Source organism: Carcharodon carcharias, chromosome 3 (genome assembly GCF_017639515.1).
Source record: "Carcharodon carcharias isolate sCarCar2 chromosome 3, sCarCar2.pri, whole genome shotgun sequence".
NCBI lineage: Eukaryota > Metazoa > Chordata > Chondrichthyes > Lamniformes > Lamnidae > Carcharodon > Carcharodon carcharias.
In genome coordinates this window covers 171,844,242-171,867,423 of record NC_054469.1, presented here as the reverse complement: position 1 = coordinate 171,867,423, position 23,182 = coordinate 171,844,242, and the positions used below count along the sequence as shown (strand labels likewise).

The 23,182-nt window shown below is 43.5% G+C and overlaps 1 protein-coding gene across 4 annotated transcripts in view; it reads left to right on the top strand.

Moving 5' to 3' along the window:
- The first annotated feature begins 219 nt into the window (after positions 1–219).
- ankhb (ANKH inorganic pyrophosphate transport regulator b) overlaps positions 220–23,182 on the top strand; it is a 196,309-nt gene continuing 173,346 nt past the window's right edge. For 2 of the 4 annotated variants that reach the window (XM_041184497.1, XM_041184496.1), the window contains exon 1: positions 223–736. In XM_041184497.1, the coding sequence (XP_041040431.1) occupies positions 638–736 (99 nt within the window). In that variant the 5' untranslated portion in view covers positions 223–637. Of the gene's footprint in view, positions 737–23,182 lie in introns of all 4 variants that reach the window. The other 2 variants (XM_041184499.1, XM_041184500.1) reach the window with 2 other exon arrangements.

Genomic DNA, 23,182 nt, shown 5'->3' with positions numbered 1-23,182 from the left:
CCTTTACAGATTATTTGTTTGCTGGATCCACGCTGCATCTTTTCCGTTGCACTTGAAGAACATTTTATTTGAATAATTTCATTTTGTTAAACTCAGTTGTCTTTATGTGCCGCGCTCCCTCCCCACGCCGCAGAGGGGCTCAGGAGCCGCTATGTAATAATTCAGTGACGTTACGATCATTCGAGTGAATATCAGTGCGACCTTGAACCTTGAAGCTGGCGTCTTGTTGATGAGAACTGACGTGCTGAGGGAGGGGCTCGGCAGTGGGACGAGTGTCAAGGCCACGTGCTTGTGTCTCATTCTACTCCTGCTGCCCTGGACGCTCTCAGTTTTCCTCCACTCATCATGTTGTCTGTGGGTTCCGTTAGCAGCGTGACAGGGAGAGGCGTGTGTGTGTGAATCGCGATTGTTCGTGTCTCTCGCTCTGCTGTTGGTCGGTTTTTTCGCCCTCTCCTTGTTTACTGCGCAGCACAATGGCATACCCAGCAGAAACTTCTGGTCGATCTCCCCTTTTATATCGTGTGGAAAGAAAAGAGATTGTCAGCTCTTCTAATCGGGTTTGTTTTTACTGAAACTATCCTCCTCCTCCTTCCCAGTCTCTTCCATCCGTACATGTAGACTGGAAGAAACAGGTACCATGCTAAAACTGACGGGATTTCAGACCCATTATTGGCCGCTAGTGCGATTTCTCGTCCCCCTGGCGATCACCAATATAGCGGTAGATCTCGGGGAACAGGTCAGTGATTTTATTTTTCAGTCTGTAAATGCAATTTATGACGTACTTTCTTTACCAATGGTTTTGATGTCTATCGGCTATGAGAGCTCTCTGTTTAGGTGTCGTTATATTTAATATCCATTACTGGGCGCTTTGAGTGAGCTGATGACATTTTGGCAGGATAAGACGATAAGACGGTTTCTTCCGTGCGACAAGTAAAAAGGCGGCGGGGGGCGGTGAGGATGTTAACCATGATCAGCTGTGCTCTTTCTGTGGCCAACACAGCGCCAGACCACTATCAATGTGTGGGGGCTGAGGCAACTCCCGGATGATTATTCCCTGTTTTTTGTGTAAGATTTTAAAATAATTATTATTATGGGTGCAGTGAATCTGACTACTTGCCGTTCCCCCGCCTTATTACGCAGAATTCCACACCCCTTAATAGAATGTGAATGTATCAATTTCCCCTGTGGTCAGAGTTCTCGGCTCGGAGATCGATCAATTCCCCTCTCACCCATTGTATGTGATATATAAAATTACCCTGATTCCATCTTTAGATTTTAAAGAGGTTGCCCCCGCCCAGTTCATTCACTTCCAATACCTGCTTAATCATGCTGTTTACCCCGACAAGGTTCAGCTGCAGCAGTCTGCCTCTCTGGCGACTGCTATATTTCTAGCTGCAGTTGAGGGAAGCTTTCATTTGATCAGGCAGATTGTGTAATCACAGATTAATCTATTATGTTTACATCATGCTATTGATTCAGACTGTAAGTGTTCACTTACTGCCTTTCCCAATAAGGAAGGTACCCACTCTCTCAAAGTGCCAAGGCTGGCAAAAGCTTCCCAGCACAATCCATTAAATAGATCTTGTTTAAAAATAAGGGCATCTCCATTTTAAAAAAAGTTAATTGTGAATTTATTAACTTCCTCTCCACTGAAAATGAGCAATGTGATTTTTCTGAGGGAGCAGTAAGTCATGGGTGACAGCTCCCTACACCTGTATCAATTATAGATGCATGCTACAGTAGACCTCATCACCTCTGATGAATAAACAGCCAGGGTTTCCACCCTCTGATGCTGTCCGCTGACCTGTGCTGCAAAGTTAGCGTATATGGATATATGAAAGTGACAGGTTGAGTTTGGTTACAATGCCATCCTAGTTCAATCAATCTGTCAGCAATCAATACAAAAGCACACACATGATGAATGGGCACTTTGGTAAGACAGCTGAGGTTTAACTGGCTCTGTCTTCACCAACATCCATGGCTCCTCATTGCCCAGAGTTCTGTCTACAGTATTACCCCGCCTACTTCTGCAATCTTATCAAGCCCTAAGCTTAAGTTTGCAACCTTTGCTCTTCTACCATTTGCCGGTTATGAGTATTCCCGCTCCATCTTGCCAATTGTAACACAGCCTTTAGCATTTTCTTCTTAATTGTTTCCATCAATTCCACCTTCAAATGCACCATAAAACTTAGGTCTTCAACCATGCCTTTGGTCTTGACCCTTAACTACTGTTCATTATCTATTTATTTTATCCACCTCTTTTTTTTGTGAAACACCTTGGAACATTTTGCTAAATTAAAGGTGCTATATATCATTATGGAAATAAAAATTAACTGCTTGAGCTGCCTAGTCACAGACCATTACATACTTTGTAGGGATTGTACTTAGCCTAGGTCAAAGAAGTCTGAATGCACTTATTTCACTTGGGGTGGGCTAAACCTGAACATTGCTTTTATTTTTGTATTTTGATTCATTCACAGGATGTGGGTGTCGCTGGCTAGACCAGCATTTCTTGGCCATCCCTAATTGTCCCTGAGAAGGTGTTGGTGAGCCGCCCTCTTGAACTGCTGCAGTCCATGTGGTGTAGGTATACCCACGGTGCCGTCCCACGGTGCCGTTAGGGAGGGAATTTCAGGATTTTGACTTGGTGACAATGAAGGAACGGTGATACAGTTTTTGGAGGGAAAGGTGGTGGTATTCCTCTACATCCTTTTCGTTCTAGGTGGTAGAAGTCACAGGCTTGGAGGGTGCTGTCGAAGGAGCCTTGATGAGTTGTTGCAGTGCAGTCTTTTAGACGGTGTACATTGCTGCCATTGTGCGTCAGTGGTGCAAGGAGTGAATGTATAAGGTGGTGTATGGACTGCGAATCAAACTGGCTGCTTTGTCTTGGACAAAGCTTCTTGAGCATTGTTGGAGCTGCATTCATTCAGGGAAGTGGAGAATATTCTATCAAATTCCCGGTTTGTGCTTTGGAGATGGTGGACTGACTTTTGGGAGTCAGGAGGTGAGATGCCACAGAATTCCCAGTCTCTGATCTGCTCTTGTAGTCACAGCATTGTTATGGCTGGTCCAATTCAGTTTCAGGTCAATGGTAACCCCCAGGATGTTGATAGTGGAGGATTCAGCGCTAGTAATGCCATTGAATGTTAAGAAGAGATGGTTAGATTCTCTCTTGTTGGAGTTAGTCAATTGCTTGGCACTTATGTGGAATGAGTGTTACTTGTCACTTATTAGCCCAAGCCTGAATGTTGTCCAGATCTTGCTACATGTGAACACGGACTGCTTCTGCATCTGAAGAATTGCGAATGATACTGAACATTATGCAGTCACCAATGAACATAGCTCCATTCTGACCCTATGATGGAAAAAAGGTCGTTGATGAAGCTGCTGAAAATGGTTGGGCCTAGGACATTACTCTGAGGAACCCCTACAGTAATGTCCTGGGACTGAGATGACTGACCTCTTAACAACCAAAGCCATGTTCCTTTGTGCTAGGTATGACTCATACCACTGGAGAGTTTTACCCTGATTCCCATTGACTCCAGTTTTGCTTGGGCTCCTTGATGCCACACTCGGTCAAATGCTACCTTGATGTCAACTCACAACTCAACTCTTTAATTCAGCTCTTTCATCCATAGGTGGACCAAGGCTGTAATGAGGTCAGGAATTGTGTGCCCCGGCAGTACCCAAACTGAGTGTCAGTGAGCAGGTTATGACTGAGTAAGTGCTGCTTGATAGCACTGTTGACGACCCCTTCCATCACTTTGCCAATGATTTAGAGTAGACTGAGGTGGCAATTGGCTGGGCTAGATTTCTCCTGCTTTTTGTGCATAGGACATTCCTGGGAAATTTTCCACATTGCCAGTATAGTAGCTGTAATGGAACAGCTTGGCAAGGGACACAGATAGTTCTGGAGCACAGGTCTTTAATACTATTGCCAGAATGCTGTCAACACCCATAGCCTTTGCAGTATCCAGTGCCTTCAGCCAGTTCTTGATATCAAATGGAGTGAATCAAATTGGTTGTAGACTGACATCTGTGATGTTGGGGACCTCAGGAAGAGGTCAAGATGAATCATCGATTCAGCACTTCTGGCTGAAGGTGTTTGCAAATGCTTGTATTTGCATTTAAGTGCTGGGCTCTCCCACATTGAAGATTGGGATATTTGTGGAGCTTCCTCCTCCTTCAGTTAATTGTTCATTTGTTCCCCACCATGGATGACTGAAAGAGGCAGGACTGCAGACCTTGGATCTGATCTATTGTTTGTAGGGTTGCTTAGCTTTGTCAATTACATGCTGCTTATACTGTTTGGCATGCAAGTAGTCCTGTGTTGAAGGTTCACTGGGTTGGCACCTCATTTTTAGGTATAGCTGATGCTGCCCCTGGCAAGCCTCCCTGCACCTCCTGCACTCTTTTTACACAATCAAGTTTGACCCTCCAGCTTGTTGGTAATAATAGAGTAGGGAATATGCCAGGCATATTGTAGAGTTGAATACGGTCCTGCTGCTGCTAATGCTCCTCAGTGCCTCATGGATCCTCAGTTTTGAATTGCTAGATTTGTTTGAAATCTATCCCATTTAGCATGATGGTAGTACCACACAACACAATGGAGGGTTTCCTCAATTTGAGGGCTTTAAGGGTCATGCGGTAGTCACTCTTACCAATGCTGCCATTGGACAGATGCATCTGCGACCTGTAGATTTGTGAGGATGAGGTAAAGTAGGTTTTTCCCCCTTGTGTTGGTTCCATTACCACCTGCCACAGACCCAGTCTATTAGCTATGTCCATTAGTACTTGGCCAGTTCAGTTAGTAGTAGTGCTACTGAGTCCATTCTTGGTCCCCCACCCACAGTACATTCTGTGCCTGTGCCACTCTCAACATTTCTTCCAATTGTTGTCCAACATGGCGGAGTACTGCTTCATCAGCTTGGTGGGATGTGGGGTTGTGGGGCGGGGGGGTTGGTGGCATTAGATGGTAACCAGCAGGGGTTTTGATGTGATGCCATAGCACTTCATTGGCTCCAGAGTCCATGTTGTGGACTCCTAGGGCAACTCCCTCCCAACTGTATACTGCTGTGCTGCCACCTTTGATGGGTCTGTCCTGCGCATGGGACAGGACAACCTAGGGATGGTGGTCCAAAACAACAAAAATATCTGGAAAAACTCAGCAGGTCTGACTGCATCTGCGGAGAGGAATATAGTACGTTAACTGCATTCCTCTCCACAGATGCTGTCAGACCTGCTGAGTTTTTCCAGGTACTTTTGTTTTTGTTTCGGATTTCCTGCATCCGCAGTTTTTTGCTTTTATCTTAGGGATGGTGGTGTCTGGCACATTATAAGGTTTGATTTGGTGAGTATGACTATACTATGGGACAGCTTTCCCAATTTTAGTACAAGCTCCCAGACGTTAGTAAGGAGGGTTTTGCAGGCTCGGCAATGGGTTTGCCATTGTCATTTCCATGCCTAGGTCAAATCTGGGTGGTCCTTTCGATTTCATTCCTTTTAGACTTTGTAGCTGTTTGATACAACTGAGTAGCTTGCTAGCGATAGGTCGCTATTATTGAGACTAGCTTTTCAATTCCAGATTTTATTAATTGTCTTCAAATTCCGCCAGCCGCGGTGATGGCTTTTGAACCCATTAGCCTGAGCCTCTGGATTACTAGTCCAGTGACCTTACCACTGCACTTGTGTAAATCTCTGTTGTGATCATATTTAGTTCTGACATGGTCACTACTTAAGTATTTGTACTGGCTATAACCAAGTCAACAACCCTGTAATATGAATGAAGTTGTGATGCTACTCTTGGAGGAAGAGAGAATCATTCAGGAAGTGTTGACAAAAGATTCTCCTTTTGAAGGCAGCAGTGCTAACACTGGCAAATGGAAGCAAAAATTGCATCGCTGGTCTTTGTGGTTAGACATTGGAGATGTCATCCAGTGAAAGAGGATCATAATTGCAACTTTTAAATATTTTCAGCTTGTGCTTTGGAATAAATTCAGCATTTAAATGGTTTTAAATAGATCTTCTGCCTGTTCCAGCTTATCAATGAATACTTTCCTTATTGTGTGTCTGATATACACAACACTTCATTTGTTTGTTAAAATAATAGCCTGTATAATGTTATTCCAGCAGGATAACAGACACTGAGTCAGCTTAATCCTTAATAATTGTGGGGATGTCTCAGTCTGATTCTTTGATAGTAGAATAGTTGCTTTACATAGAGATCATAGCAAAGAAACAAACCATTTGGTCTAACAGGATTGTGCTGGCATAAATACTACAAACAAGCCTCCTCTCAATCTTCTTCATCTCAACAGCATTGCTTTCCGTTGCTTTATCCTTCAGCTGTTTATCTACCTTTCCCTTAAATGCATCCAGGCTCTTCACCTCAGCTACTCCATGGCAATGAGTTCCACATTCTAACCATTCTCTAGGTGAAGAAGTTTCTCCTTAATTGCCTGTTGGATTTATTAGTGGCTATCTTATGACTTCTATTTATGGGCCTCTCGTTCTGGACTCCCACACAAATGTAAACATCTCTACATCTACCTTGTTAAACGCTTCTATTATTTTAAAGATATCTATCGGGTCACCCTTCAATCTATTCTAGATAATAACAGCTCTAGCCTTTTCAATATTTACCAATATTATAACCTCTCAGTTCTGGTGTCATCTTTGTAAATCTTTTTTTCACCTTCCCCAGTCTCTCTATATCATTTAGAAACTAAATCTGTGGACAGGTGGGTGTTTTTCATAATCCAGTTGAAAGTATTGATGAAGTTCCCAAGTGTTCATGATTAGCTTTACTTGAGTCTTAATGACTGGTTCAGAAGGCAAAATGCAATGGTCTATTGGCCACTGTACAGCTACAAGTAAGACAGCGGCATATTTATTTCTGACAGTGCCATAGGCAACAAGGGTCACTCGAGGTCTGATCACAAAACAATAGAATTTGCTCCATTAATTAATCTGTGGACAGGGGAGTGCCAGTTGTAAAACATTAAATTTAAGACTGTTATTAAGACTGCTATCAGGAACTATTTTTTCAAGCAATGAATTACAAAAACTGGAATAGTCTTCCAGCTAGAGCAGTAATGATGAAACCCTGAAATCATTTCTGAAGCAACTAGATGTGGAAGGGGTAGCAAGGAGGTTGTGGGGGTCTCAACAGATGAACCCAGATGGGTTAATTGATACCCTTCATTGGAATGAATTACCTTGTGATCTGAATAAAGTGCAGTGTTGTTATTCCAGGCTTTATGAGGTCAAAGTTCTTCCTCTGATCACTAGAAAACAATTGATAATTTTACACATACACATTATACTTAAGTAAAATGCCAGTGACAGCACCAAGTGCAGTCATCCATAATGCTAATCAGCACCTCAAAACTCTTGGTGGCAGTGTTGAGTTGGCACTCTTTCATGACCTAGCCCATCCCCTTTTCACAACAAAAACTGAACTCTAAATGTACAATAGTTTTATGGATTTAGCAAATATTTGGAAAAACTTATGGAATATGGAAAATATGTGGCCTCTGGACTGATATTTTGTGCGCCTCATGAGAGAATTGGTACATTTAACATACTGTTTATCCCAGATGCGTCAAAAGATTTACCAACATGATGTATAATACGCATGCATCGAATTGCAACAGTTAGAATCTTGCAGCCAATCAGTTCTTGATTTTTGCTTGTATTCTAGCTCTGGTATGCTGCCTCATGCTCTGACTTTAGGCTCAGGCCAGAACTAAGATAATGGACTGAGCTGTGAAGCCTGATCTCACAATAGTATTTGTCCGCAGTCTGAAAGATAAAGGAACCAAAACAGTGTTTTGCATAACATTAAAAGATTTATTAGATAAAAACAAAAAACTGTGGATGCTGGAAATCCAAAACAAAAACAGAAATACCTGGAAAAACTCAGCAGGTCTGGCAGCATTGGCAGAGAAGAACAAAGTTGACGTTTCGAGTCCTCATGACCCTTCAACAGAACCTGAAACATCAACTTTGTTTTTCTCCACTGATGCTGCCAGACCTGCTGAGTTTTTCCAGGTATTTCTGTTTTTGTAAAAGATTTATTAGGGTGCTTCTTAAAGCATACTTCAGGGCTTACATGTAATTCTAGATGGTTGGAGGAAATAAGTCTGTGATTTAATTGAGCATTTTTAGATGATTGCTTGAATTATACACTGAGTCGGCTCCCCACACCCCCAGAGTAAATTTTGGGGGCAAACCCACCTGCACTTAGCCAGCTCGCCTTTAATTTTTCAGACAAGAGTCCTTTAATTACTATAGGGAAGGACTAAGGCCTGCCTCATAGAGCTGCCGGCTCTGTGCCACACTAGAATGAGTGACCACTACCAGTATGGCAGGAGGCCCAACAGGAACCATGGACACCCTCAAGCCCAGGTAAGTCTGAGAATTCACTGAGGCCGGATTGGCAGACCACAGCGAGGGGGAATAGCAACTGGACCCAGGGAGGCAAGAATGTGGGAGAATGAGGGCCTCCAATGGCACTAGGGGCCCAGGAAGGAAGCAAATCCCACCATCCCCATCTCTCACTAACCATCAGCTCGCAGGGTTAAACCTGGTGGGCTGCATGTTGGGCACAGGTCTCTTCTGGTACCTATTAAATTGGAGTGGCAGTGGGCAACTGAGCATGAATTACCCTAAGCCTCAACTGGGCCATGGGTGGCTGGCCTACTCAATGCCTCCCTCGCTTCCTGTAAAATCGTGGCAGGGGTGTGTGCAGGTGGGCTGGTGGCGGGCACACTGCTGTTGGCATGGTGCCTTAATTTACAGTTCCACCCATCTGTTTTCCCACCCATGGGTGGTCCATAAAATTCAGCCCAATTTCAACCAATACGTTCAGTTGCACTTTTTTTAAAAGCTTTCTTTCAGGCATTTTAAAAATATTGATTTGGACTTTTGTTGTTCATTGACTATGTAAGGATGGTGAATCCAGCCAATATCTATTAAAGTATTAATGCCAAAGTTCCACTGATTAGAGGCAGTTAGCTTAGTTATCGTGGAGATGAGGGAGTGGGTGACCACTCAACAGGGTTAGGAGGAAGTCACAAGTAGTGCAGAAATTTCCCAAACTAGTGGCACTTGCTAACAGGTTTTCTGTTTTGAATATCAGAATGGTGACAAGCCCTAGAATGGATATAGTAAATGATTTGAGGACTGAATCTATTTGACTTGATTTAAGGAACAGAGGTGTTATATTGCCTCTGTTCCCTATAGAACTCCAAACAGTGTGAAGGAGATGGATGAACAAATTTGTTGGCAAATTTCAAAGGCGTGTAACAAACATGGAGTTGTAATATTAGGAGATTTTAATTCCCCTAATATGGATTGGAAAAGCATAGTGCCACTGGTAGGGAAAGAGAAGATATTCTGCTGTGTGTACAGGAGAACTTTCTTGATCAATTTATCTTAAATCCAGAAAGGAAGGAAAGTATTGGACCTGATTCTGGGAAGTGGAGTGTGTTACAGTAGAAGATCATTCGGGTAACTGTGACCGCAACAAATTTGGTTTAAAGTAATTATAAAAAGATACTAGAAACTATCAAAGGTAAAAATGTCCACATTGGGAAGAACTGATTTTAAAGATTTTAAGATGGAACCTAGCACAAATAGATTGGAAAAGGCGATTATAGTATAAAACAGAACAATGATAAACATTCAGGGAAGAGAGCGGTGTTGGCATCCTTCAATCTATGAGAGATGATGGACATGTGGCAAACAATCCACTTAGGTGTGAGTTGTGGGGTGGGGTGGAGGGGATGGATGGTGGTTTTCATTTGCTGCTGCATTGCTGATGGCTGTGAAGGCCAATCCTTAAGAGGCAGGCTCTGCCCCAAGCACTGCACATGATGTGCCAAGTGTCATTGTGGGTTGTTGTTTTCAGTATTAGCACCTGTTGCCAAGCTGCTGTAGCCACTGGTTGTTGTGGTGGTGCACACACAAGAGGTGCCACCATTCCCCTCTTTTTCCAGCTAATGACTTCTCGGTGTGATAGTCAATATTTAGAGCCTTCACGTCACACTTGCAAGCATCCTTGAAGCAGATCTTTGGGTGTCTGGCTCTGGCTACCTTCCCATACATAAGGATCTTGGGCCTGTGACCGTCTTCCATCCTGTGGACGTGATTAGTCCACCGAAGCCGCCTCTATTTGATTAGTGCCAACACATTTAGGAGCTTTGTCTTTCAGAAGACTGTCACATTTGTGATTTTGTTATGCCAGGATATGCCCATAATGCACCACTGGCAGCAAAGATGGAAATTATTGAACTTCTTTTCCTGGTAACTATAAGTTGCCTATGTTTCAGAGCCATATAGCACCGTGCTGAGAACACAAGTCTTATGAACCATCAGCTTGGTCTTAAGGGTCAACTTGGTGTTATTCCCATGCATGTTTCACGAGTCAACCAAAGGCGGTAGTTGCTTTCCTTATGCCTGGATTGAACTCGGCATCCAGAGACAAATTGTCTGTCACCTTGGACCCAAGGTAGCAGAACTTGCTAACTACTTTCAGCGGGGAGTTATTTATTGTGACCAGGGGTGGAGATGTAACACCTTGTCCTGTGACCATGGTTTTCTTGACACTTATAGTCAGGGGTACAAGTTACAGGCATGAGAGAGATAGTATATGAGGGAAGGGAGTATTCCTTTTGAAGGGAAGAGTCAGAGCATCCAAAGCTAATGTGCTCTGGATGACAAAAATAGTTAAGATAAAACAGAAAAGAGGCTTTTAACAAATGTCAGGAACAAGATTCGGTTCATAAACAGGAAGGTGATGGAAAGTAAAAGAGGGAATTGAGAAAGTTAATTTGGGAGGGAAAAGAGTTTACAGGAAAAGATTAGCAGGTAATATTAAACTGAACCCTAAGTAACAAAAATACTAATTTTTGTGTAGAAATTTCAACTAAAAATGCCAGTGTTTGTTACATAAAGTAACAGATGCCTAGGAACAAGTTAAATGCTTTAACCTCACTGTTGATTGCTATGCTCTGAGTCTATTTAAACTTCTCAATTTGAAACTACTAATGTCATTTTTGCTTCTAAGTTCCTAGATTTGGACTGGGTAGATTACTACTATCTGGGGAAAAAAATATGATCCGACCCTTTCTGTTTTTGCTGCATCATGTTTGCAGCATTCGCCCTGATAGTGAGTTTTTTTCATCAGTTAAGCCACATTAATGCAGCCTTTAATAAAATGTTTCTCAAACTGGGATTCATAGAGATTTTCCAAGGAATCCACAAAATAGCCAAGCAGTGCACAAGTAAGTGGGCTTAGCAACTGCCACATTTGCATCACAGAATGGCCTGGCTGGCTCACCTCTGAGGGGAGCGAACGGAAGTGCTGAGAGTGGCACGAAGGTTGCCAGGTAGAGTCGCAGTTATCAAACCAGTTAAGTTCTGCCTTGTCCAAGGAAGGGTGCATTTTTAAATATGTAAGCGCTAATTCAAGCAAAGGGTGCCATATACAGGTTTGCCCAGGTATTATGAGTTTTACATGTTTTACAATTTAGGTGGGGGATCCATGATTATTAATCCAACCAAAAAAATGATGAAAACCACTGCTCTGTTGGTTCAGTACCAACTTCACCATGTTCCAGTAAACACCCACCCCATAGCAAGTTTGCCACATATGCTTTTGCCAGTTGTAGATTTTGTAATGTCATCCTGATAAAGATACGTGATAAAGATATTTAACTCAGTACAGTGTGGACTGAACCTCAGACCTTCCTGGTCTACATGACTTAATACCATCAAAGTGATTACTTTCAAGATTCATTGGCCCCTTGATACATATGCATCCCATTTCAGACTGCACGTGTGCCAAGCCTCTGGAGAAGTCAGGAAGTGGGGCCTACCTGCTGCAGCATGCAGGTTCTCGAGCATGGAGCATGAAGCGAATGTGGATCTGAGGCCTCGTTTGGTAGAGAACAAGAGCTAGGAACTACATATAAGTGCCCTGATAACCAGCAGTTCCAGGCTGGGCAAGGCAACGTAACAGACTCAGAGAACAACATACTTAGCAGGCCCAGCTTCAGGCAAAACCAAGGCAGCTTCAGGCTCAAAGAAGTAGGGCCTGTCTGCTGTTGCCTTTCTCAGCCAAGCCTGGAGATTTGGGTTATTGTTAAGTACTTGAACACATCTCTAACTGGTTAGTGTTCATTGGTATTGTTCATGCTGCAATCCTGTGTGTAGCAGTAATGCATTCATACGTTTAATGGTGTGCCGTGTTGCTTATCAGACCACTTGCAAGTAGCCCTGTTTTTGCTGTCTACCAAGCAAGGTCTTACATCCATATTTTCTGAGTTATCTAACAACAGTTAGTGGCTATTCTCTTTGAGTGGTGAGAAAAAGATGATGAAAGGGGGAGATAAGTAATATCTTTTTGAGATTGATGTGGCTTCAGTATGGTTAATCTGGTCCTAAATCAGTTTAGGATCACCTCAGCCCTGGGTGATAAACTCAGCAATCTAATAGTTAAGCCATGGGCAGAAAATAAGAAAGAAATGGGTAGAAAGGTCTGTGCTGAGAAGCAGAAACCCCAGCAATGGTCCTGACATTGATACCAGCAAGCCAGGTCTATGGAAGAGCATGTTAAGAGTACCACCAGACAAATCTGCACATGAGGTGCCAACCTGAAAAAGATATAGCACAGAACTACATGTTTACTGAATTATAGAATCATACAGCTCAGCAGACCATTCTGCCCATCAGACCTGTGCCAGCTATATGAAAGGGCTATCGAATTTAGTCCCAAACTCTAGCTGTTGCTCCCATTATGATGCTGAACCAGACCCTAAAACTATGGGAAGAATTTTATGTCCCGACTGGGCGTAAAATTAGCGAAATGACGTCAGGCGAGCATCCCGATGTCATCATGCACACACGCGTTATTTTGCTTGGTGGGTACACACAAAAGTCAGAAGCGTGACGCTTACAATTAAGAGGGCAATTAAGCCCATTAATGGCACAGTTGTCTCCGATTTTCCACGGTCCTGTCAAACCTTATGGTTGGCAGATGGGCAAATCGACCAGGCGGCTTTTACTTTTTTCATCAAACCTCATCCAAAGGCGGGATGAAATCTCCATTATGAAATAAAATTAAAAGAAATATCTGTGGACAACACTTTTATGAGGTATGCTTTCAGGTGCTTGATTGTGATTCATGGACATTTTTTTGCAGCTTTTTACACCTTTATTTCATTATTTGAAGGTCTGCAGCTCCCTGAGGCAGCTGTCTGCATTCAGGGAGCCCTCTCGCCGTGCTCACCCGCACCTGTGGTGACATCATTGCCTGCCCTCTTCCCACCCCCCCACCCCCACCCCGACAGCGCTGAGCATTTCAGCATGCGTTTCATGCTGGCTGGTTGGCTTTTAATTGGCCAGCCAGTGTGAAATTATGGCTCGGGGCTGATCACAGTAGACAGCCCATTTCCCAACCAATCGTGCGGGCCCACCAAGGATAAAATTCAGGCCTATGTTACAATCTGTCCAGTGACCAGTAAGTTTTTGTTTGAAGTAGACAACATTTGAGATCCCAAGCATTTGCTAAGAGAATAAAGCCACAAAATTCCATGGTTTTTAAACAAACAAAATAAACTTTACAAAGTCAAAAAAGTAAAACAATTTACAATATCCAGTTTATACTCTAATGTTAAGAATTAACAGGAGGTAAATATGAAATAACAGGCAAACTGTGGCCAAACACACTACACTGCACAATAAATGGCAGATGCAACCAAGACAGACCCCATTGATTTTCTAGCAACCCACCCAGACATTGGTGTTCACTGAGAGTTACACAATCTCATTAAAATTCTGTTTTCCTTATGAGGGATTATAAGTCTTCAATCTTCCGTTTAGAATATCCAGCCTTGGAATTCCCTCAAAGTTGCTCGGACACAGACAGCCTGAATGACTGCTCACCTTTCAGGATTTCAATTTCACCCCGAGGCTACATTCTCCTGAGTTTCCTGAGTCTGCACTCCAGCACCGACTCATGGACATAACTCCAGTTCTTCAGCCACATTGACCAGAACACCACTGCTCCAAAGTGTTACCTTTGCCCAGTAGTCTGCTGCCTTTTCACTCTCCAGGGCTTCTCCTGAGCCCTCACTACTTAGAGCCTGCCAGACCAGCTCCTCAGTGCTAACAGAAGCACTTTATCTGCATGGAGCTCCTTCTCCTGCACCTGATTCTCTCTGACTAAAACTAACTGACTCTTGAACTGCTCTTTGCTGACCTTGAACTGATCTGGGTGACCTATCAAAACACTCCCAAGAGGGGTGTTACTAGGCAGGATCAAATATAACAAGTGTGGGAACATCACATGCCCTGAATGTTACAATCCCCATGTGCTAACTTACAAAGCATACAGGGGCCAAAAAAAATTGATTTCATGACAATTTAATGCCTTGGGAGGAAGAAAGCTTCACTATAATGAAGGTTTCTTTTCATTACAAATACAAGAAGTTCTTATCATCATAAACATTTTGACAAATAGCTTATTACATAATTACAGGTAATCTTTTCTTTTTTCACAATTACACATCTCGTATTAACAAACTTATAAAGGCTTAACCCAAACAAAAGCAATTACATCCTAAATAAGGATTAGCAGGTTTCAAACATCATCAAATTATCATAACTCAGAAGCTGCCTTTTCTCCTACACCCCTCTTTTAAACTCTGGATGGAAAAGCAACAATTATTTTCCCATAATCTTTTCATAGTCAACCAAAGTAGTGAAGATACATGGAAGTTTTCTTTAGAAACATCTTGACCAGCTTGTATTTCTATTTTGTTCCATGAGTTTTCAAACTTTCTGGTGTAACTGCAAACCAGTACTCAGAGGGTCTCCCCCTTCACATATGGATGCATATTAGTCATGCTTTATGCTACAAATGACTTTCAACTAGATTTCGCAACTTAGTCCCCATGTTCTTCTGTATTATTCTTACTCTTCTCCTCTGTTAATGGAAACATGTCTTCTATGGGTCCTTTAAGTTTGTTTTTAAATTTGCTTCTATAAGTTTATCACTTAGATGTCTCACATCCTTATTCAAGCATTCTTCTTCCTGTAACCACTCTCAAGTCGTCTTGCTTTTTCACTGGCAAACTCCTCTTTCGTGCGTAAAAGTTGGTTCTCTGCACCGATCAGTTTTTCCTTGGTAAAGCCTAGTCCCTCACACAGTCTTTGACACTCTTGGTCCTGGGCTATTTGTTTTTCCATATCATCCTGTCTAGTCTTACGAGCTTGAGCTCCAGGTACCAAATTATCCAGGAACAGTACAGGATGGTCCGCCTACAAAATCTCTGTTTCTCTTACATCAACTGGCTCCCTCAACTCTTGGAGATGCTAAGAATTTCAAACTTGCCAAATTACTCCTCAGTAAAAAATCTACCCCTTCCATAGGCAAACTTGATACAATTCCCACAGTCAGAATTCAGTTTACTAAGTCACTTTGTAAATTGATTGCATAAAAGGGAACAGGTTCGTAAATCCCATGAATACCTCTTATTAATATTTTTTCTTTCTTTAAACCATCCAGAACACAAATCGTATTATCAGCCACCATCAATGACTGAAGTGCCCTAGCATCCCTGAACAAATTAATTTATTTATTTGTTTTGTCAGATGAGTAAGGGAGTACTTCTCCTTTATAAACAAAAACTTGATAACCTCCAGTAACCTGACTTGCTTTGGTATTATTCAAGGAAGAATCCCCTTGACTGTTGTTTGCATCCCTGCCTATTCTCAAGGTAAAAACAGTAGATACAATGGGTCTCTTACAATATTCAGTTTCTAGTGCAGTTTTCCCTGTGGAAATTTATGCCGCTTGCACCAGTACTACTACAGTAATACCCATTCCCTTTTCTGGTATAACCTCTTCTGAAGACGCTTTAAGCGTCCCTGTTACTGCCGTTAGGTTACCGTTCAGCTTTCAGCAACTGACTTCCATATACCCAAGGTGGAATTGTCCCAGATTTGCACTAAGTGCAGTAGCGGACAGGTAAAACGATGTTTTACCTGCTGGCCACAATGGTAGCTTTTCATACAGTATCGTCCCAAACCCGCCGCACTAAATTTGCATTCCCAGGAAACATGTGGTTTCCATGGGCAGGTCTCTCATTCACCTGCCATGCAATATCTCGCTGCTTCATCATGCCGGGCGCCATATTTAAAGTCCAGTCACGCACACACCTCTCAGAGCTTCCAGCCCACGACTGCTGGAGAGAAGACAAAATGGCCCCGAAAGGCAAAAAGACTGCAGCCCCCAAGTTCAATGACGTCCCTCCAGCACCTTTTGGATGCAGTGGAAGCTCACTCTGACTGACTGAGGATGTAGAAGTCGTGCAATAACCCTGGAAAACATGTACAGATCTGCAGGGTATGTTTGTGATGTTCGCACACCAGCTGAGCATTCAGCAAATGGAAACCCTTGTAGTTGACATGGTCGGCTGTGTGTCGCAATGGAGATCTGAGCGCCACGTGAGTGCAGTCAGTTGCATCCTGCACCTGTGGGAAACCTGAGATCTGGGCAAATCCAATCGCTCTTGCATCCTGGCTGTCCTGGTCCCGGGCAAAATGCACAAAGTTGTGTCCCCTTGCAAAGGTGGCATCCTCATGGATGCATTTCAGGGTGGAGGCTTGTGAAATTGCACAGAGGTCACCTGTGGAGCCCTGAAAGGAGCCACCGCATAGAAATTGAGCGTCTTGGTCACTTTCGCAGCGACTGGTAGTGGATGCCCTCCATTTCCCCACAGAGCCAAATCCTGTAGTGGCTGGCAAATGTGAGTGACCAGTTCCCTAGACATGCTCAGTCTTTGGCGACACTGGTTCTCGTCATCTGCGGGAATCAATGGCGGTGTCTCTCGACCCTGAGTCTAGCTGGGCACCGACCAGCCACGGCTCACCGTGGAGCCCCAGCCACCCCTTCTTTCGGAGGGTGCAGCTCCTCCCTCTGCTCAGCCAGGCATTCTCCACTCAGTTGTCTTCGCTCTCTGTAAACCACAAGGGATACAGCAAGTTCACCAAGTTTCATGATCCTGATGTACTCCTCCTGCAGGATGAAAGAGAGAGAGGTGATGGGTTAGTATGGTTTTCTTAGAATCTGGCATAGTTAACTCTGAAGGCTCCTTAGCCCATCATGGAAAGTGCTGGCCACCACTTGGAAGGCCAGAGATTAGTGCCCAAAACCTCACCTGCCTCTGGCCCACTCCACCCGACCAATTATCGGCAGCTTTGCCCACTGGACTGCATGCTGTGCTCTCGGCTCAGGTGCAAGCATTCTCCTAACCTGCGCTGCAAAGCTGCATTGTTAGCTTGAACCATGGGGGAGACTGGTCCAAACTGGGATGATATTGCAAGGGGCTGTGAGTCCCTCCATCAATGACTGCTTCACGGCCCACTTTAGCAACGAGATTGTACAATGTGCTCAGTCATCCAACTGTTCTACAGTGCACTAAAACACTCATTAGTTTGCAGTCTGTGTCTGAGGGATAAAAAGCTCTGGAGCAGTTGGTGGCACTTTGATGTCTCTGTGTTGCTTGCGTGGGCAGAGAAGCTAGAGGCCTGACTCCAATCATATCAATGTGGCTTCACCCAAACTCTGTCAGCTACAGAGGAATGGTCACTTTATACAAGGTGCTTCCCACTGCCCCTCCACACCCTGCAGGTGCTCGTGTGCTACCTTCAACAGTAGGGCAGCCGTTGTCTCTCACACACACACACACACAGGAACCCCCCCCCCCGTCACCTCAACCACAATACAACCCTTTCCCCCAGAAGCCAACTCAACCGCAGGGCAGCGCTTGCCCATCCCCTCCCCCTCCAAGTTCCTTCAATTACATGGCAGCCTGTGCCCCCTCCCCCCCCCCATCCCCCCGTCAAGTCGCTTCAGCCACAGGGTAGCTCTACTCCACCCCTCCCAGTATGCCTCAAAGTCCAGCAGGCGACCCGGGCAAGCACTCCACAATGTTACTGTGTTCTTACCTCCGAATTCCCCTCAAAGTGCAGGCCACTAAGTGCATGCCTTTTATAGGCTGTTGTGAAACACTTCACACTGATGTGGGCAGGCGTTCCAGTGGGGAGAGGGGGGATGATTCTGGCAGGCTGGGCTTATGCAGATGTATTTCAATGAAAATCCCAACGTCCAATGGTGGGAAACGAGTGGACGATCGCCAACTAGTTTCATGATGCATGAAACCGATTTTTGGCCTACTTGCCATATTGTCTGCTTACACCACCGAGCACACCCGACACCAGAGAGCATGGACAATTCCGCCCCCAGTCTTATGGCAATAAAAGCATACTGGTTTCTTCTCATCATTTTTATCAGGTAAACTGCCATTTTCATTAACTGTAACAGCTTCTTCCTTCTCCCTAAAGCTAGGTTGATTTTTATTCCTCCAGCTTTCCTGTGAGCTTACAAATGGGAATCTACTGCCCCCTAGCTGCCTATGAGATATATCATACCCATCTGCCATAACTGCCACTTCGCATACCTTTGAACCCTTATGGTCTTCCAGGTATGACCTAATAGCTATTGGGATGCCGTTTCGAAATTCTTCCAGTATCATTAGCTCTCTCTCATTCTCAAAATTCTGTTCAAGTTTCAGTGCCCGAAACCACCGGTTCCACAATGTTAGCAAATTTTACATACGTTTCATTCAGTCTTTTCTTTAAAGTCTGAAATTTCAACTGATATGATTTTAGGACAAGCTCATAAGCATGAAGTACTGCAGTTTTAGCTGCCTTATAATCTGAGGATTGTTCTGCCTAAAGCTAGAATACGCATCAAAGCCTTCCCGACAAAATCACTCTGCAAAATAGAGTCCAAGTATCCTTTAAGATAAAAGCAAAATACTGCGGATGCTGGAAATCTGAAACAAAGAGAAAAATTGCTGGAAAAACTCAGCAGGTCTGACAGCATCTGTGGAGAGGAAGACAGAGCCAATGCCCCGAGTCCATATGACTCTTCATCTGATGATGAAGCCATTCTGCTTTTCCATCAGATATAGTGAAATTCACTGTGGAAATCTTATCTGCCCTAACCTCAGCAAGTCCTAGAACTTGTATCTGCCTGTGGATTCCCAATCCTGGTCGAGCCCCCAATTTGTTATGATCCTGAACCAGACCCCAAATTTATGTTACGATCTGGCAAGGGACCAGTAAGTTTTTGTTTAAAGTTAACGAAGTTTGAGTTCCCAGGTATTTGCTAAGAGAACACAGCCAAAAGATAGCAGGTTTTTGAATAAACAAAATAAATCTAATATAAAAAGTCAGTAAAGTAAAACAATTTACAATATCTTTTTCATATTCTAACATTATGAATTAACATAAGGTAAAAATGAAATAAAAGGCAAACAATGGTTGAACACACCACACTGCACAATAAATGGAGATGTGACCAAGACAGATCACACAGATTTCTCAGCAACCCACTCAAATGTCAGTGTTTACTGTGAGTTACATAATTCCGTTAAAATTCTGTCTCCTTTATGAGGAATTGCAAGATTTAATTTCCCTTTCAAAGATCTAGCCTTGGAATTCCCCTCAAAGGTTGTTCCACTTCGGACTGCCTCAACGATTGCTCATTTCCAAGGGTTTCAATCCCATCTCCTGACTGTACATTCCCCTAGATTATCCAGTCTGCACTCCAGCACCAACACACGAACACAACTCCAGCTCTTCAGCCACTCCAAGCAAAGCACCACTGCGCTGAAGGGTTACCTTTGCCCCAGTGGTTCACAGCACGGAGTCACTGACCTGCCTTTTTGCTCTCCAGGACTTTTCCAGAGTCCTCACCACCTGGAGCCTGCCAACCCAACTCCTTAGAGCTAAAAGCAAGACTTTGGCTGCATTGGGCTTCTTCTCCTACTTCTGATTCTCTTTCTGACTAAAACTGACTGACCCTTGAACTGCTCTTCACTGACCCTTGAACTGATCTGGGTGTCCTATCAAAACACTCCTAAGAGGGTCCCGCCCCTGTAACTAGGTAGGATCAAATATAACAAGAGTGGGAACATCCTGTACCCTGAATGTTACAACCTCCACAGGTGCTAGCTTACAAAGCACACAGGGACAAAACAAATTGATTTCATGACACTCCATAGCCCAGCAAGTTCTCTTCAAGTATGCATAAGTCCACCCATATACACACATACACACACCCATCAGTTTATTGACTGGCACATCCTTTCTAGCTTCCTGCTACATTGATACCACTGAGATCCAAAGACAATTGAATATTTACCATTTCCTATTTTAATAAATATTTCTGTCTGAAAGCTATAGCCTTGATTTGGTCCCTTCATACTAAATTAAGTAACTTTAATCATTTCCAGAAGGGAAAAAAAAACAGAAAACTCCAAAGGAGTGACAAATTTACTAGCTAGAGTGCAAAAGTTTTTTTTTTAATTTTAACAGCCAAGGACAACTATAATTACAATTTCAATCATTAACTAATAGGACCCTTGCAGAGCTAACTGCAGTTCCACTTTGTGCATTCTACTATATTACTGTTTATACTTGATCACCATCCTCGGTTATGCTGTTCAATCAAAGCAGCACTGTGAGCTCCAAAGCCTGCTTGTCTGTCTGACAATTGCACGTTGCAGAGCACATTGAATTACACACTACAGCAGACCAAATCAAATTACACTTCCCAGACAAACTATTTTATACTCCAAGTGTACCCAAGAGAAATCTGATCCAAACCATTTATTTTGCAAGTAAATACCTTACAGAGAAGAGTATTTATCCACCAGAGCACTGGGAGAGACTGCAGCTGATATTTTGAGTCCTGTAAAATTAGCTGATTGTGGAAATGGGATAAAGATGAAACTTGATTAAAAAGTAGCTCAAGTACTCAATAACAGCACATGGTTGGTTACAATATTGGGAATAGAAGTGATCCAATGAAAAAGGAACCAGTATCTCACCTGCACAAGAGGATTAGCTTTTTTATTATTGTGAAAATGTTAATCTATCATGAACTGAGAAATCATTTCATTTTTATGTAGAAAAATTAATTTCTTGATTCTGGTAGATTAAGAAAGAATGTCTGGCCTTTCCTCTATCCTAAACCCACCCCCTTTCTTATGTATTTTACCACTGGGCCACTGAATTGGAGTGCTACCATAGGTTTAAAATTGATTTTGAAAGGATATTTTGATGACTTGTAAGAATTTGAGATAATTGACTTTAGTAATCCACAAGTTTTGTAGAGCAGCCAATCATGTACTACTGCCACTTTAGTATGACAGAAAAAGTTTATAATCTAAAAATCAATTTGGATATCCCTTTGTTGGCCTACTGAGCTGCCAAATGGAGAAATGAAGTGACTTCCACAACATATCTTAATAGGCAGGATGAGGTGATATGTTCCACGATTTGGGACACATGGTCACAATTGCACATCAGGTGGCCCTCATTTGTGGAGCCTGTGATTGAATGTTCATGCCTATGCAGATTTGGTTGAGCGCTGTCCACTGTCTTTGAGGGAAGTCGAAGCTAGTGACCTCTGATGTTGGATTATGACAAAGTGTTTGTTCTTGTTGTTGCATATGCCCCATGAATCTATCCATCCATTGGGATAGTCGATTGATACAAGTTGCATGAAAATTAGCTATGTTTGCTTTTTTTAATTCATTCATGGGATGTGGGCTTCACTGACTGGGCCAGCATTTATTGCCCATTCCTAGTTGCCGTTGAGAAGGTGATGGTGATGGTGAGCTGCCTTCTTGAGCTACTGCAGTCCATGTGGTGTAGGGCTGTTAGGAAGGGAGTTCCAGGATTTTGACCCAGCGGCAGTGAAGGAACGGTGATATATTTCCAAGTCAGGATGGTGAGTGACTTGGAGGGGAACTTCCAGGTGGTGGTGTTCCCATGTGTCTGCTGCCCTTGTTCTTCTAAGTGGTAATGGTTGTTGGTTTGGAAGGCACTGTTGAAGGAGCCTTGGTGAATTCCTGCAGTGCAACTTGGAGATGGTAAGCACTGCTGCTACTGTGCGTCATTGGTGGAGGGACTGAATGTTCGTGGATGTGGTGTCAATCAAGTGAGCTGCTTTGTCCTGGATGATGTCCAGTTTCTTGAGTGTTGTGGGAATTGTACTCATCCAGGCAAGTGGGGAGTATTCCAACACACTTGTGCCTTGTAGATGGTGGACAGGCTTTGGGAGTCAGGAAGTGAGTTACTCGTCGCACGATTCCTAGTCTTTGCCCTGCTCTTGTAGCCACAATATTTATATGGCTGGTCCAGTTTAGTTTCTGGTCAATGGTAACCCCCAGGATGTGGATAGTTTGGGATTCAGTGATGGTAATGCCATTGAACATCAAGGGATGATGATTATGTTCTCTCTTATTGGAAATGGTCATTGCCTGACACTTGTGTGGCGTGAATGTTACTTGCCACTTGTCAGCCCAAGCCTGGATATTGTTCAGGACTTGCTGCATTTGGACATGGACTGCTTCAGTATCTGAGGAGTCACAAATGGTGCTGAACATTGTGCAATCATCAGCGAACCTCCCCACTTCTGACCTTTTATGAAGGAAGGAAACTCATTGATGAAGCAGCTGAAGATGGTTGGGTCTAGGACACTACCCTGAGGAACCCCTGTGATGATATCGTGGAGCTGAGATGACTGACCTCCAACAACCACAACCATCTTCCTTTGTCCTAGGTATAACTCCAACCAGTGGACAGTTTTCCCCCTGATTCCTATTGACCCCAGTTTTGCTAGGGCTCCTTGATGCCACTCTAGGTCAAATGCTGCCTTGATGTCAAGGGAAGTCACTCTTATCTCACCTCGGGAGTTCAGCTGTTTTGTCCATGTTTGAACCAAGGCTGTAATGAGGTCAGGAGCGGAGTGGCCCTGACAGAACCCAAACTGGGCATCAATGAGCACGTTATTGCTAAGCAGGTGCTGCTTGATAGCACTGTTGATGACCCCTTCCATTATTTTACTGATGATGGAGAGTAGACTAATGGGGTGGTAATTGGCCGGGTTGGATTTGTCCTGCTTTTTGTGTACAGGGCATACCTGGGCAATTTTCCACATAGCCGGATAGATGCCAGTGTTGTAGTTGTACTGGAACAGCTTGGCTCGGGGCGGGGCAAATTCTGGAGCACAACTCTTCAGTACTATTGCCAGAAT